The sequence below is a fragment of the Leucopleurus acutus genome (assembly GCF_964270905.1).
Source record: "Leucopleurus acutus genome assembly, chromosome: 7".
Taxonomy (NCBI): Eukaryota; Metazoa; Chordata; class Mammalia; order Artiodactyla; family Delphinidae; genus Leucopleurus; species Leucopleurus acutus.
The window spans coordinates 90,167,598-90,185,080 of record NC_139150.1 but is presented as its reverse complement, the minus strand read 5'-3'; the positions used below and the strand labels follow the sequence as shown (position 1 = coordinate 90,185,080).

The window sequence follows — 17,483 nt, the reverse complement described above, 5'->3', positions numbered from 1 at the left end:
TTTGGGTACTGAGATTATAATTTTTTCCCTCTTCTTTATATCTTCTATGGCTTCTAAATTTTCCAAAATGAGCATAAGCCTCATAAATAATCACATCAACCAGACTTCTAAAAACTAAAAATTTAGACAATATAAAAAATAAATATTTTTATATACCACAAGTTGGTTTACCTTTGGAAAAGTTGGAAGGACTTTCTTCTGTAACTCAATTTAGTTCCATACAGCTTGCTCTTTCCCAATAAGAGAATGTATTTATTTACTTATAGAAGAGTATACACTTTGAAAACCCTAGGACCTAACAAGCTATAATGGGACTCTAACATGTAAAAATTTAGTTACCAAACAAAATTCCACCATAGTACACAAGGATTTATATTACAAAACATCTGGAGCAACACCAAGTGTTACCATTTAAAAAGAAAAAAAGGCTGTGCCCTCTGAACACCTCAAATATCTATCAGAAGAATGAATAAATAAATTGTAATCTGTTACATGAAACACTATACAGCAGTTAAAAATAAACTTAAAGCTACATGTATCAATATGAAGAAACTTTAAAACAATGTTTAGTATAAAAGGCAAGGTGCAGAATAAATACAATGAATGAGATTTAAAAACCTGCAAACAACACTAAATACTGCTTACAGATACTTATATAGATTATAAAAATATGCATGAAAAAGAAACACCAAATTCAGCATAGTGGTTACCTATCAGGATGTGAAGAAGGAAATGGAAAAGAGAAATGTGCTGTAAATAAACAAACTGTGGTATATTCACCTACACAGAAATTAGAACAAAAGACCCAAAACTACACATAACATGGATGACTATCACAAACATAATGCTGAGTGAGAAAAGCCAGAAACAGAAGAATACATAGTGGATCTTTCCATTTCTTCAAAGTACAGAACCAGACAAAACTAATCAACTGCTATCTGTGACATTTGATGTATTTGAAATCAACAACAACAGATGCATTTAGTGAAACCCATGTTTTGTTTTTTAATTTTTTGGCCACGCCGCGAGGCTTGCGCGACCTTAGTTCCTTCCCCAAAAGAGCCTGTACTCCTCAACGGGAGAGGCCACAACAGTGAGAGGCCCGCATACCGCAAAAAAAAAAAAAAAAAAAAGAAGTACTTATTTCTATAAAATGCAGAGGACAGAGAAAATGTTAGATTATGGAGATGTAATCATCAAAACTCAGATTGTGGGAAACTACAAGATAATATCTGTTTCCCAAACAACAATTTGCAAGGGGGAAAAAAAAAGAAAAAGAAAAACATAGAAAGAGAAATGGAGACCTACACATTAAAACAGACCTAAAAGACAACTATTACCGTGTATGAACCTTCCTTATGTCTCGATTAAAACAAAACAAGAAAACACAAACCAAAACAAACAACTAGAAATAACCTGAGGGAAAAAAAGGATGCTGTTTATGAGACAAATAGAAATGTGAACACTGATGATATCCAGGAGTTAAACAACTACAGAATATTTAATATTAAGAACATTAAAAATGATTGATGATGACTTCTTAAGGTGTGATAATGGTACTCTGGTAATGTTAAAGAAATATTTCTTATCTAGTAAAGATATATAATGAATTACTTATTGATAAAATGATATGTCTAAAATTTGCTTTGGAAAAAGGGTCTGGGAGAAGTAAGTGGAGTGTGTAGATGGGGCAGGATTGACCATAGAGATTGTAGGGGATACACGATAGGACATGGGAGTTAATTATTCTGTTAATTAATTATTCTGTCTACTTTTGTATATGCTTGAAATTCTCCATGTTAAAGTGTTTTTAAAAAGTAAGCAAATACAGCAATATATTAAGATTTGACAAAACTTAAGTCTTTGGTACTCAATAGTTAGTATATTATTCTCTACACTTTTATATGCTTAAAATATTTTATTAAAAAAACATAATAACATGAGCACCGCCATAGAAGGGTATTTAGGGGACAACAGGCAGGCATCATCATGCCTACCTCACAAGGATATGCAACGATCCAATGGGATATTGAAAGCATTCTGCAAGACGAAAAGTGCTTTTGAAATGCAAGTGTTAATAATAATGATATGCAGGTAAATACACAGTTTGTTTATTTACAGCACATTTCTCTTTTCCAAACCTTAGCCGTGAGATGGAATTCCAAACAAATCAACATCCTTCAAAAACAAAGAGGGTTAGATAAACTCAGAAATAAAACACCCCTTGAATATACACACATGAGAACAGATAGTTCTTATTCCTGAAGACTTACAGTCTTTACTATCTCCCTGGATAAGGTAAAGCAGTACACTTTGTAAACAACAGACACGTCTAAACTCTTATACCAATGACAGCAAGTTATTCCATTCATCAACGATCATAACACACCACCAATCGCAAATCAGATTTTCCTCCAAATAGTTTTAACAAATAAATGATATTACAAAGCCTCAGATGAGGCACAAAAACACCCTAAGCTGTAACCCTTATGAAACAGTGACTGGAGGAAAATAGAGCAGAGCTGGACTTATTAAACAAAGAGAGGCATAAAAATATGGTTAAAACAAGCAAAACCTATCACATTAAGACACATCATTCACATCACTCCCCCGGCTAACATTCCACACTGGGACTAAGTTACCATGATCACCACAGCCATTTAACTTCTGAGTACATAACTTAACACCAATGACATCTCACATACCCTGTAATTCTGGTGAGATTCAAAGTTGGAAAGTGGAGTATTGCATGCAGTGGAAAAGGGCATGACTTTCACTCCTCTATAAACAAGGCCTTTATCATAGAGCTGTTTGAAGACCCACCTGGCAAGTAAAGAGACAGAATTTTACAATTACATAACCATAATTCTATTTTCCCAAATGCAAACATTTATGCCAGTTTCTGTCTGTAGAGTTTCTCACAGCCAAAGAAGTGGAAATACAATGTCTCTCAACTGGTGAATAGCTGGTAAATTACAACAGATCAGTACAATGAGATATTATGTAGACATTAAAAGTGCAAATAACTGTTGACATGGAAAGGTGTTAATGACTTGATGTTGACTGAGAAAAGCAATTGACACCATACTGTACAATGAGGTACCAATTATGTAAAACTATGTATCAGTATACATATTTACATTTTTAGAGATGCTAAAAAAGTAGATTTTCACCAATATGTTAACTATGGTTGGGATTTCAGACTTTTAAAAAAAAATTTTTAATTTACTTATTTATTTATTTATTTTTGGCTGTGTTGGGTCTTTGTTGCTACGCACAGACTTTCTCTAGTTGCAACAAGCGGGGTCTACTCTTCGTTGCGGTGTGCAGGATTCTCATTACTGTGGCTTCTCTTGTTGCGGAGCACGGGCTCTAGGCGCACAGGCTCAGTAGTTGTGGCGCAAGGGCTTAGCTGCTCCGCAGCATGTGGGATCTTCCCGGACCAGGGATCGAACCCATGTCCCCTGCATTGGCAGGTGGATTCTCAACCACTGCACCACCAGAGAAGCCCAGACTTCTTGTTTTTCTTAATAGTTTTCTGGTATACTGCTTAAATTTCACTGTAATGGACAGTTTTACAGAGGCAATTTAAAAAGTATAAACCACTGGGATTAGGATGAGATGTCTCTCCTACAGTCAGTCAAAAACTTTTATTAAACACTTAAACATGTTGCTCTAAGCTAAATGTAGCAAGACACTGGAAAACAGTCATCCCAGGTTCTCCTGTGGTGACTACTCATCTTTCCCAACTGGGTGCCAGAATTCATTTGGTAGGAATCCTTACTTGTCTTTAACTCATTTTTACAGTTCGATTCCTATGTACTTGGCACAATAAATGAATTAAATTCTCTCCCATTTGTTAAAATACATTTTTATGTAAAACTGTGCAAGTATTTTCATGGTATTCCTTTGGCTTTGGATAAAGCCTAAAAGGTGACATCTTGTAACAAATTTCCCAAGTTTAAACTCAATCTTAAATTATATACTCTGATGCAAGGACATTCACCGGAGACCAGAGGAAAAGTGTCAGATTTGCATCATAAGACCAAGATTCAAGCCTAAGAGCCATATAATTAGTTGTGTGATCTCAAGCAAGTCACAACCACTTGCCTTTACCTCAAAGTGGGTCCTAACCCAATCCACAGAACTTTCTGGATCATCTGAGAAAATTCAAGTGGAAGTACTTTATATACTCAAAAGCACCAACTCAATCTAAATTATCACCATTAAATTAATGTTATCATTTTAAATGTATCTCCTACTATTTTTTAAGTATTCACCCTAGGTCTATATGCCTTATTTATATGCCAACACGTTCCTCAGGAATAACTAACATTCTAATAGCAAGAGGCTTTGAAAATGGTTTTCCCCCGATTCAAGTATGTTTTATGTAAATTAAGAAGTCTGATGTAGAGCTATATTGTCCAACATGGTAGCACTAGCCACATGTGCTCATTTAAATTTATTAAAATTAGAAATTCAGTTTCTTGGTCATACTAACCACATGTAAGTGCTAAACTGTCCTGATCTAGAGCATAAAGAGAACCTTCTTTTCCAGAAGTTTAAGAGAAACCCTGCTTTTTAGAATGCCCTAATCATGAGAACTCCAATTACTCAGTGAAATGGGAAGCCTCCCTGTCCGAAGTTTCTGCCATGTCAGAGAGTTTAATCAGCTCTCACCCTTGGGTACATGGGTCTGGAGATGCACCCACAGGGGCACATCAGAGTCAGAGGGTCTGAGAACTGTCCCACGGTATCTAGCTCCTCAAAGGCAAAGGCACGTGCCAAGCATGTGCAACAGATCTTGACTAAAAGAAATGTAATCAGGTAGATAGGACGACAGTAAGAGGCACAAGCACCTACAGTGCAGCACAAAAATATGTATCCTACAAAAGAGCTTTGCAACTCACCTGTAATCATGCATAATTTAACAAAAGTAGGACTCCCTCAAGGCCTGAGTTATATACATAGGTCATTTTGCAACCATAATAACTATTTGCCCATTAATGATACATAATGATTCTCAGACAATTGTAGGAGGCTCAGGTTAAATCACCTATCAAGACTGGCATTGGGCTTCCCTGGTAGTGCAGTGGTTCAGAATCTGCCTGCCAATGCAGGGGACATGGGTTCGAGCCCTGGTCCGGGAAGATCCCACATGCCGTGGAGCAACTAAGCCCGTGTGCCACAACTACTGAGCCCACGTGCCTAGAGCCTGTGCTCTGCAACAAGAGACGCCACAGTAATGAGAAGCCTGCACACCACAACGAAGAGTAGCCCCCACTCACTGCAACTAGACAAAGCCCATACGTAGCAACAAAGACCCAATGCAGCCAAAAATAAAGAAAATAGATTAAAAAAAAAAAAAAGACTGGCATTGCAACAGTTGTCTTATAATAGTAAAAGGAAGCAAAATTCATTTTGAAACTCATGAAACAGTGACTGCATATACAACTTCTCTTAGTAAAAAATTCAAGTACACATCTCTTAGACTTAATTCCTTCAAACAAACAAACCCATTTCTGAAACCTAATTTTCCTAAAATTTGGTACTAATTAATTTGACAAAAAAACCTTGAACTCACATCAGGCCATTTATATTCTTCATTTATTTTACTTAGTGTGAAGAGTTATATGTTCTGATATAGAAATACTAATGAAATTGATTAGAGGTTGCTGCTCAATCTGCTAGGGCCATTAAGTACTACAGAACATATGGATAACCTAATACCTTTCTAGAATCCAAAATTTACTGAATTCAAAAATAAACCTAGGGGTGGAAGGGGCGAATAGGTGGAGTACAGTGGAATTTTACGGCAATGCATAATTCTAGAATTATGGATATATGTCATCACACATCTGTCCAAATCCATAGAATGCATAACAAGAGTGAACCCTTATATAAACTCTGGACTTTGCGTGATTATGATCTGTCAAGGTAGATTCATGAATTGTAACAAATGTACCACTCTGGTGGGGGATGTTGATAATGGAGGAGGCTATGTATGTGTGGAGGCACAGCGTACATGGGAAATCTGTATATCTTCCTCTTTTATATTTTTAGAGCATTTTTAGGTTCACAGCAAAATTAAGTCTTTAAAAACAGAAACAAAACAAATCCATCCCCAAAGATTTCAGATAATTGTGGATCTGAAAACAAGTGGATTCATGGTAGAGCATCTCTACTAACTAATATAACAAAATAGTCATTATATTTCAACTTCAAATAAACTTACCAGACAGATTCCATGAATTGTGGATAGAGAGTTTTATAGTCATTGTCAAAGTCAATCCATCGGCCAAGTCTGGTAATAGTAGACTTAAAAAATATGAATATTAGAGTTTTTAGACAATGGTATTTGTTATTGTATAGCTATTTGTTTTACTTCTATTATCACTACATATGATGATTTTGGAAAAACAGAACAATCAATGGTTCAAGTAAATGTACACTGTAAACAACACATTTTGCAAGGTTAAGAACAAGTTTTCTTGGCATTCATCCTATATGCAGGGAATGTATTTACAAGTATTAACATTCTTTTATAAAAGTCTACCAAAACTACCATTTGGCAAACACACGTCTAACTGTTGCTGGCATGAATCATCAATGGTTGCTAAAATTACTGAGTCATAGTATGATAAGAAACAGGGTACTTACTAATTACAAAGGAAAAACTGCAACTTTACAATGGAGAAACCTGACAGAATCACCTTAGTGAACAAAGTGAACAACACCAATGAGACTTATCAGCATCATAGGCCTTCTGATATGATAGACTGAGAAGGGGATGATGTTACTTCTGAGGAATTCTTGCCAAAAATGTATAACCTAAACTGAATAATAAGGAAACATCAGACATTGAGGGACTTCTTACAAAATAACTGGTCTGTATTCTTTAAAAGTGACAAGATCGTGAAAGACAAACACTGAGGGAATGTTCCAGATTGAAGGAGACTGAGGAGGTATGACAACTAAATGCAATCTATGCTCCTAGATTGGATCTTGCATCAAAAATAAAGATCAGTGGGACAACTGGTTAAATCTGAATAAGGTGTATAATATTGTATCAATGTTAATCCTGCTTTTGATAATTATACGATAGTTATTAAAGGTGTTAGCTTTTGGGAAGTGGGTGATGGGTATAGAGGCTCTTCATACGATTTTGGGGGGAGAAAAAAAAAAAGAGCCCATATGCATGTTATAATCATCAGGATTTTCCCCTACTGGTGACCAGGCAAGAAAGGTAGATTAAAGAAAGTTAGGTTAGGAGAAAATTGAGGAGCTTTGATTTTTTAGGTTGATGAAATCAGATTTCATTCAACAATGAAGGTAAGTTTTGAGCAGGAAGAGTACGATGAACAGTCTTGAGAGAAATAACTTGGCAGGCTAAGTGGAAGGAACATGAGCAAGAGACCAATTGGTAGATTCTTATAGAAATAAAGACAATGGTGGGTGAGAGACTAGGTTGTAGGAATGAAAAGAAATGTATAAGAGATACTTAGTATAAGAGATACTAAGAAAGGCTTGATAGGATTTGACATTTGAATCGGTCATGATGATTAAAGTTTGAAGTCTGGAAGACTGAGGGAATTCTGAAGAATAGCAAATTTGACAAAGTGGTAAGATAGTAAAGATGGAAAAAAATAAAAGCCAGACATGTTTTTAAGTTATATATATATATATTAATCTGAGAGCCACTGAGGAAAAGGGGAGTTGAGGACCTTTGTTCCTAAGCACATCAGAATAAGAGAGGACAAGAGCTCTGCCGGCACCAGACGGTTACTAAAATGTACCAGTTGTGGGAGCTCTATTACAAAGAGAAGCAGTGGGCAAGATGGGAGTCAATATAAAACAATGGGTACAAATGTGAATTGTTTTTAACATCTGAATTTTTTTATTGCCAACATTCAAGTTAATCTATTTGCTAGGACAGCATGATTCCTGTCATATACTGTGGGTAGGTAGATTAAACATGGAAGACCAATCAAGCACATAGAAATCAGAAAAGAGAGGGTTCAGTTTAAGCTAACAGTTTAAGTAATGGAGTTGAAGATGGAAGCTAAACACTCCTTTAAAGAGGATTATCAACGCCTCTTTTGGGTACATATCATAAAAAGCACAAGGAACCATAAAAACATTTCAACCCCCATTTAAAAGCTAGAGTTTTTTTTCATTCTACTTAAAATAACCAAAAATACCTTCCACTCAGTAGAATATCGCATCACAATTGCTCGGCACTGACTGTTATATTCTGCAATCCCCAATCTGGCTACATCCTCTGGTCCTCTGATTCCCAGTGTCTTATCAATTTCATATTCCTGAAAATTTGCAGTAAGATTGTTAACATCCCTGCCCTATGAAGCAAATGCAATTCGACAAAACTAGAAAACAGATTAAAAAAAATTCTCAGAAAATCTACAGAGAAAATGAACTATAAATAGTATTATAAAAATGAAGAAAGTCTGATTATAGCAAAAATTCATACTTTAACATATTATATAATGAAATCTAATGCTTATTAAAAAATCAAAACATTATAAGGCTGGTGACTCAAACATACCACAGGTAAACCATGACAATCCCATCCAAATCTTCTGTCAACGTGAAGCCCACTCTGGTGAGCATATCTTGTAACTATATCTTTAATTGTCCCTGCAAGTATATGTCCGTAGTGAGGAAGTCCAGTTGCAAAAGGAGGCCCATCATAGAAGGTAAATCTAAGAGGTAATAAAAATACGTTAAGTTACTTTAAAACAGATAGCAAAAATTTAGGACAGCATTTTTCTATAGATAGCTCCTGTAACTGTAGAGCCTTTGGGGAGAAGAAAAGCTGCGAGGCTAGGAAACTCAGACATAACTGATTAGATATCTACTGTAGGCCCTGCCCTTAAAAAAGCTAATTATGACAGAGTTGGAGAGACCTGTATTGGACCATCCATCCTTCATTAATTAGTTCCATGATATAAGGGAAATTATTCACCCTGATCCTGAGTTATCTATAAAATAGGGCAACAAACACCTATGATAAAGTTTTTGAGCACAGGAGACACATGATGAAAACAGTAATTAAAGAAAGCACTGGTCTTTAGGTGAATGAAGACTAGAGGCAGGAAGTACCCCAATAGGAGGCTATTACACTACTAGTCTAAATGCTTAAATGAGGGTAGTGATAATGAGAAAAGTGGAAAGGAAGAGAGTGACATATAAACTCTATTCGGAAGACCTCTTATTCTTAAAGACTCTACCAAAGAAATTCACATACTTTGGCCTATGTTTTGATTGCTTTAAGCATTCCTGAAAACAATTAAAGTCGGACCAAAACTGCAAGATTTTCTCTTCTTCAGCAGGAAAATTGATGTTTTCTGGAACTTGTTGAACCATTTTGTTACTGCAAGAGAAATCAAATTTATTATTCTCAAAAGAGAAGTCTAGGAATAACAGAGTACCATACATTAAAATAGATGTACCTATCACTAGCCATGATACTATCTGGTACTTAAAAAAAATTCCCCTTTTTTTAAGGTAAAGTTCACATACCATAAAGTTCACTCTTTTAAAGTATATAATATGGAACTTCCCTGGTGGTCCAGTGGCTAAGACCACACTTCCAATGCAGGGGGTCTGGGTTTGATCCCTGGTCAGGGAACTAGATCCCGCATGCCACAACTGAAAAAAGATCCCATGTGCCACAACGAAGGTCCCGCATGCTGCAACTAAGACCTGGCGCAGCCAAATAAATAAATAAATATTTAAAAAAAAAAAAGTGTACAATTCATTTTTACCTTTTTTTTTTTTTTTAAAGTATATTCACAAGGTTGGGCAACCACCACCACTCACTACTTCCAGAACATTTTCTTCACTACTCCCACTTCTGCCCTCCAAGAACTTCTACACATTAGCAGTCACTCTCTATTCTCCTCTTCCCCAGCCTCCTGGAGACCATTAATCTGCTTTCTGCCTCTCTAGATTTTCCTATTCCGGACATTTCACATAAATGAAATTATGTATATACAGCCTATTGCGTCTAGCTTCTTTTACTTAGAATTATGTTTTCGAGGTTCATCCATGTTGTGATATGCACTCATACTTCATTGCTTTTTATGGCTGAATAATATTTCATCATATGGATATGCCACTTTCTGTTTATCCATTCATCAGTTCATGGACATTAGCATTGTTTCCACTTTTGGACAGAGCTGCTATGAATATTCATGTATAAGTTTTTATGTGGACATGTGTTTTCAGCTCTCTTAAGTAAATACCTAGGAGTACAACTGCTGGGTAATATGGTACTATGTTTAACTTTTTGAGAAACTGCCAAAATGTTTTCCAAAGCTGCTGTGTCATTTTACATTCTCCCTGCAGAGAATGAGATTCCAGTTTTTCTACATCCTCACTCCTTATCATCCATCTTTGGATTATAGGAAATCCTAGTGGGTATAACATGGTATCTCATTGTGGTTTTGATTTCCATTTCCCTAATGATTAGTGATGTTGAGCTTATTGGCCATTTCATACCTTCTTTGGAGAAATGTCTATTCATCCTTTGCCCATTGTTTAACTGGGTTGTCTTTTTACTGCTGAGTTGTAAGAGTTCTTTATATTCTAGATAAAATCCCCTTATCAGTTACAGGATTTGCAAAAATTTTTTCCCATTCCGTGGCTTGTTTCTTATTTTCGTCATGGTATATTCTTTGAAGCACAAACACTTTTAATTTTGGTGAAGTCCTGTTTATTTATTGGTTTCGCTACTTCAACTTTTGGTGTCATATCTAAGAGACCACTACAGATAACAAGGTTGTGAAGTTTTAGTTCTTATATTTAGGCCACTGATCCATCTTGAGTTATTTCTGTATATGGTATGAAGTAGAAATATATGGTACCTTTAAATTGATTTCAGAATCTGTGTCCAATTCACACTCTTCACTTATTCTACAACTACAGTATAACATTTAGTAATTGCAGACAACACACTTAAAAAAAAAGAAAAGAAAATCTTGGCAATTCTGTCTAGTGATACTAAAAATTCATTAATAATCTGAAAAAATAAATCTCAAAGTCGGTAAAAATTCTTACCTACATTCACAGGACAGAAAGCACTTCTGTTGAATCAACCTAATCTTTCTGAGGGAAACAGGCAAAACCTAAAAAAATTTTAAAGCTAAAAAGATGAGAATCACATTCAAATAATTCCTAGCTCATTCTAATTTTATATTTTATCACTTTTGTTGTTTATTCATGATTTTTGTAAAAGACAAACTCTATATCTCTCTGATTTAGTGCCTGGTGAGAGAAGTCTTAAAGTATCTTTTTTTCAGAAGTTTGTTAATAACTTCTTTCAGAAACACTTGATCAGTCGGGGCTTAACTATCTAGTGAGCATCCTCGAGCCCATTCCTCCTCAAAGCCTATTTATTCTCACTTTATAATTCTAATAAGGTTGGTGACCAGATTTCCAAGCCAACATCAGATTAGAAGGGGACAGAATTGCTAATAATGAGAAAACAACAGAGTAGGTGGAAAACCTTAAGAACACAAGAACTATAACACTCTGGGATAACTGACTCTAGGAGCAAAGAGACTTACATACCTCAACCAATTCTGAAAACATCAAAGCCTAAGTACAGTAATTGACCCATGCCATCAAAAAAAAATTTTTTTATAAAAAACAAATAAAAAATAAATTTATGTATATAAAGCAATGCTAGAAATTATGGAATTTCAAAGACAAATATAGTCTTACTATGTTAACTAATTTCTATTCTATTTTATTTGACAGAGAATGTGAAGAGACTAACCAAAAGATTAACCATAAAATGGCAAATACACACATTGATTAAAAATAAAATTAGGGAATCTAAAAATTATATGGAAATTCAGGATCAGGGAAAATTTAAGTCATGCAGCTCCTATGCTTTTATCAATTAGCAACACTGATTCAAAATATGACTGTGAGCTTCCTAGCAGCCAAGACAAGGGATAAAAAGTTAAAAGGATATTGATTTTGCACATAAGAGAAAAATCTATAAAAAATGAGATTTTGCCACTGAGGTCTGAGTCACACATGGAAATGAGTGATCTGTTTAATAAACATTTTTAACATCAGAAAAAACATTTTTTTAAGTTTGTTACAAGCGGTGTCTTTCCTTTTGTCCCCCTGTCATTTATTTTTGAGATGTGAGAGTACCTTTGAGTTTTATATAGGAAAAAAATAAGGAAAGAACAGGTGGGCCATTTAACTCAACTATCCATTTCTGATTAGGGTGTTCCATTAAATGCTATTAAACAGAAGTTGAAAAGCATTTTGGATCTTGAGTTCTTGTTATAATTTCCAGCCTTTGAAGGATGGAGAGAGGTGTTAGTCTGTGCATTTACTGATTTAGTAGGAGTCCTACTGGTTCAGTGACAACCTTACTAGAGGCCAGTTGAAACTTAAGGGGTTACATTTGAAGACTAACAGATCTTTAGATATCAACATACTTATTTCTGTCACCCCCTAATGCTTGTCAAGGCTGGTCCTATGATTGCCAGCATCTATGGAAGTTGATTAGAGCAGACTCACCAGCCCCACCTTGGACTGAGGAATCTGAACCTGCTTTTTAACAAGATCCTAGAGGATGAGCATGCACATCAAAATTTAAGTCATTCTCTTAAACTGTTCTGACCATTATTCCGGAATATCTATCTGAACTTTTTTTTTTTTGAGAAAATGAGATTTAAGCTTTCTGTGAAGATGGCTTTTAACTTTTATAAAATTTTCTAGAGAGCCTCTACTCCTCCCAAAGATTAAGAACCACTGCATTATTAGGCCAAACCCAAAGATCCATGTAATGGTATAGACTATTCCAGGAAGAGCCATGTATCAGTGACCGGGCTATGGCGGCTGCTGAGGAGAAACGGCCCCCATGCATAAATCACAGGATTGCTCTGGCCCCTCACATCCACTGGAGAGCTGTACCTGCACAACAGCATCCAGTAACCACAGGGCTCTTGGGGGAAAGGGGGAGCAGAAAGAAGAGGGAGATTAACCCCACCAGGTCAGGCTCACAGAAGCAACCTCCTCTTCTTCCCTTTAACTATAATCCAAGGCCTCCACTATCTTCCTTATTCCATGACTCCTGAAGACCTCTTTAGCCTCAACTTCCTGTTCAGCAATTTCTAGATACCCTCCTTCACCTTTACTTGTAATTACCTCCACAGATCTTGGAAAAGCATACCAAAAACATTTTTGTTTAAAATAAACCTCATGATCTTCCTTGCCACACTTGCCCCCATTTTTAATTCTACTGTACTAGTAGTTCCACTATTCCTTCCCATTACCTGAAATTTCTGAGTTACCCTTAATACTACCAGATGATCCCCACATCCAGGTGATCACCAAGTCATGTGGGTCTGACTTCTAAGTCTATTCCTCTATTCCCTCTTCCTCATTCTCAGGTCTTCATAACTTGTTACATTAAGTCAAATTTAACCCAAGAGGTGGGTCTATCTCCAGCCTTTTCACAAACTACTTATATCCTATTAACATATAACCCAGAGATTTACTTACACAAATGTATAAAATATGTACAAAGGTATCAACTGAAGCATTTCTATAGACAAATATCTGAAAACTTAAATATCCATGAATAGATAATAGACTAAAATAAATTATGGTACATCAATACCATGCAGGCATTAAAGATAATAAATCATAATATATCAAATATATATATTCCTTATACATACTGAGAAAGAAAACAGCAAGTCACAGTTATAGCAATTTATACTATGTGTATTATAATATTTTCAAGAGATTAAAAATACACTAAGTCTATGTTTAAGTAATTCTGTATTTAATTTAGAAGGTTACCCACCAAACTTAACAATGGCTACCACCAGAGAATAGGATTAGATGAGGAAGGCGTGAAAGAACAGATTTTTATTTACTTCACATTACTCTGTCTTGATTATTTTTGAGTATGTATTAACTTTATCATAAAAAGTTTAAAAATAAAGGGAAAAATAAATACTATATATCCTACACACTACCTTCCTAATAGAAAAGTTCTGGAAGTATCACTTCTGTATTAAAAAAAGAAAAATGCAATGGTTCCTCACTCCCAATGGTTTCTGTACAGACTTTTCAGTGGGGCAGCATGATCTTACCCACAATTACTACTCCTGGCCTTTACTCTTACAAAACTCAAGCTCCAACTACATCACATTCTTGACACTGCTGAGAAACAAAACTGCTTTGCTGACATACTGCTTTGTGTTCAGGCCCTTTCTCCAAATACTCTAGCACTGCTTAGTTTAAATGTACTCTGCTCTATGGGGATTTACCAATCCCCTTTTTACAAAACTAATATCCGCCTCCCCGGAATCTGCTCCTCTCCTACACATTATGGTTTATTTGTATTGCATGCCCATGTCTCTCCAACTCAACTGTAAACTTACTGCTGGCAAAAGCATTATACTGTCTAACCTCTTACTATCTTACCATGTGCTTACACATGGTAGTGCTCAAAAAGTTTGAACAAATCCCTTTGTCAGCATCCTTAGTTTCCATCAGTGATATTTCCCCCACCTGCCTTTCCAATATCCCACTCCGGGGGCTCCTCTTGGCAAGGATAATGGTTAAGAGGGTTGGCTTTGGAATTTGACAGTTTTGGTGCCACAACTTAGTATGTGACTTATAGGAAAAGTTACTCAACCTTTAAACCTTAATTCTACCACCTGTAAAATAAAGTCTGTAAATACAATGCTAATTTAACGTTAAGCGAAATAATGGCTATCTGAGCAATCACATGTCATCTACGGAAATTATTATCATTACTCCTTTGTCCACAAATTCTACTCTATTGCCTTTGCCCAGTCACTATATCATCTTTCCAAAAACATTTAAGAGTGCAATCTGCATTTAGCTGCCTTCTCTTCCCTATAATTCACTCTCTAATCACTTAGGAAGAAGATACACTGTCCACCATTTTACTGATATTTACTTTGTGAAAGTTCATCATATTACTTAGAAATCCCTAAAACAATTGCTTTGCCTCTAGTTTCACTCTTCCTGACCTCTCTGCAACACCTGAATGAATGCTAAAAGTAATACTGTCAAACCTAATAAAAAACTTATCTTCTCTCCTGGATTCATTTCAAAGACCACTTCACTCAAGAAGGAAACCACAAATTCAATAAGGCTGGAAGCCAAGCATCATCTTCCACTTGTTCCTCACACGAAACTGCAGTGACTACAACAACTCCCCATCTCCTGAATCACACACACTTTAAAATCCTGCTATACATTATACTACAGTCCCTTGCACCGTATCCCCAAGTTCCTACTTATCTTCAAGGCTCCAAACCCACTGCAGTTCCTGAGAAGCCTTCTCCTTCTCCCACCTCGAAATCCCACTTAGGAACTGTCTTCCTCCTCTGTGCACTTGGAATACTGTATTATTAGACTGTGTAAGAGCCGAGGACGGGGACTTCCCTCTAATCCCAGGCACCCAGCAATAAATGCCCATTCGTGGGAGCCTAAGACTTGATTTGTTCTTATGAATACCTAGACTTCCAAGTAATTTCGTCCACCTTCTGAACTCCAGTAAGCTCGATCACACCAAATTCTGAGAACCACCCAACAGTTCAAGTGTTACCAGGATACCAGGCTGAAGCTGAGGAACTTCCAAGGATTGTAATCCTCGGCCCGAGAGCTAAGCCAGGATTGGTACCTGGTTCTGAGTTCTTTCGCCCCACTTAGACCTCCTCCCAATGTTTTCCTTGGAAACGGATATGCACGTAACTAACCCATAGCCCAAAATAAACATTAAAAAAAAAAAAAATCTTGTGTACCGGAGGGACTGTAGATCCCAGTGGGCAGTAAGGGGCGTACCTGAGGGGCCCGTGTGCAGGACAGGTTGACCTGAGGAGCCCCGCGGGCAGGATGGGGAGTACCTGAGGGGCCTCCGCGAGCAGTACCAGGCGTACCTGAGGGGCCTCCGAGCCTGAGTACGTCGGAAGGAGCCGTGTCTACGCCTTGGTCAAGAGTCTAGAGGTGATGCAACGCCCCGAAAGCATGAGGCTAAGAGGAAGTGACCTGGTTTGCACCGGCCAATCAGCGCCCGTCGTTTGACACCCGTAAACAAGCCGGACGCCGATTGGCCGCGTGCGTTCCAAGTCACGACCACCCGACCAGGCGTTGCTCTGTGCCTTGGCAGGCTGTGCGACTCCGTGGCGTGGCGGCGACGCGCTGCGTCCTTCACGCAGCTAGGGCAATGGTGGTGGACACGACTGTTTTGTGGCCTCCGGGGTGGGGACTGACTGGTAGGGGCACAGAGAGGAGGCTGTTGTGCGTCCTGACTGGGCGTTGTTACACAGCCTTTGTCGGTGTTCACTTCACCGTTCACAAGACGTAAATGCATTTCACCAGGGGTTGACCAAATCCAACGATAGTAGCCTCAGTAATTATACTGCGGGGTCGTGAGTGCGCAGTCTCAAGGCTGCTTTACTAGATGACTGTTAAGGAAAGCAGCCCTAGGCACTAGGACTATGTTTTCTGGTGTAGTGGAGACCTGCACCAAACCACCTTGGAGTCTGCAAAAATGCAGAGTCCTAGGGCATAGACTAGGCCTGCTGAGTCTCTGGAGGTGGGTCACAAAAATACGCATCTTAACACGCATCCTGGATAATTCTGTTGTATACTAAAACTCTTGACCCACCTATCTGAAGAGACCCTCCTGTTTCTCGGGGAAATGCAGAGGCCACAACATGGTCTGCGAGGAGCTGAAGCACTGGTGGTCAGTGGTGTTCAGAGAAGCCTCTCCTTTTGTGTCCTTCAGTGCCACCTGCAGAGGTCTCATAAATTTTACTGCAGAAATGATGGTAACAGCCATATGGAGAGAGATAACAAAAAGGAAGGAAATGCCTGACAACCAGCTTTAGAATAATTGTTTCCTGTATTGAAAACAAAATTATTTGCATATTAGTCTGCTTACTTATGTATTTATTATCACTGCTGTGAACCTGCCCAGCACCTTTTGGATCTGCTGGTTAAAAACCACGGAATCCAGAGCCATGCAAAGGACAGTAGACCTCACCAGAGACTATGACGGAAATTTTAGCCCTTGACAAATTGAGAGTAATTCTGTATGTAACTTCTTAGTGTATCCAATAAAAGGACAGAAAAAAACTGATCTGAGAATATGTATAAGGCATTCCTTGATAAGTTTCAGAACACTTGGATAGTCTGTGTAGCATTCATTCAAGTCATACATGGTTTAGGAGCACCCTAAAGGGATTAGAGTAGGGGATTTTATGTCCTTGCCCAAAGGGGTGACTCTCCAATAACTTAACTTACTTGAACACATATATTTAGTAGTGTCTTTACCTTATTAACTATAAGTATTTGGAATGTGTTTTAATTTTCACATTCTTCAAGTTGCCACCTGTTCAGTTCATTTTTATAATCTGTCCAGACAGCCAGGATTAGAGCAGGACAGA

The 17,483-nt window shown here is 37.3% G+C and overlaps 1 protein-coding gene across 5 annotated transcripts in view; it reads right to left on the bottom strand.

Annotated features, from left to right (window-relative positions):
* Nucleotides 1-16,059, bottom strand: part of IARS1 (isoleucyl-tRNA synthetase 1) — an 82,443-nt gene extending 66,384 nt beyond the window's left edge. For 3 of the 5 annotated variants that reach the window (XM_082842880.1, XM_082842884.1, XM_082842883.1), the window contains exons 1-6: nt 15,972-16,059; nt 9,266-9,391; nt 8,564-8,720; nt 8,202-8,321; nt 6,236-6,318; nt 2,706-2,823 (exon numbers count right to left, since the gene is read on the bottom strand). In XM_082842880.1, the coding sequence (XP_082699006.1) occupies nt 2,706-2,823; nt 6,236-6,318; nt 8,202-8,321; nt 8,564-8,720; nt 9,266-9,384 (597 nt within the window). In that variant the 5' untranslated portion in view covers nt 9,385-9,391; nt 15,972-16,059. Of the gene's footprint in view, nt 1-2,705; nt 2,824-6,235; nt 6,319-8,201; nt 8,322-8,563; nt 8,721-9,265; nt 9,392-15,836 lie in introns of all 5 variants that reach the window. The other 2 variants (XM_082842881.1, XM_082842882.1) reach the window with 2 other exon arrangements.
* Nucleotides 16,060-17,483: the final 1,424 nt, after the last annotated feature.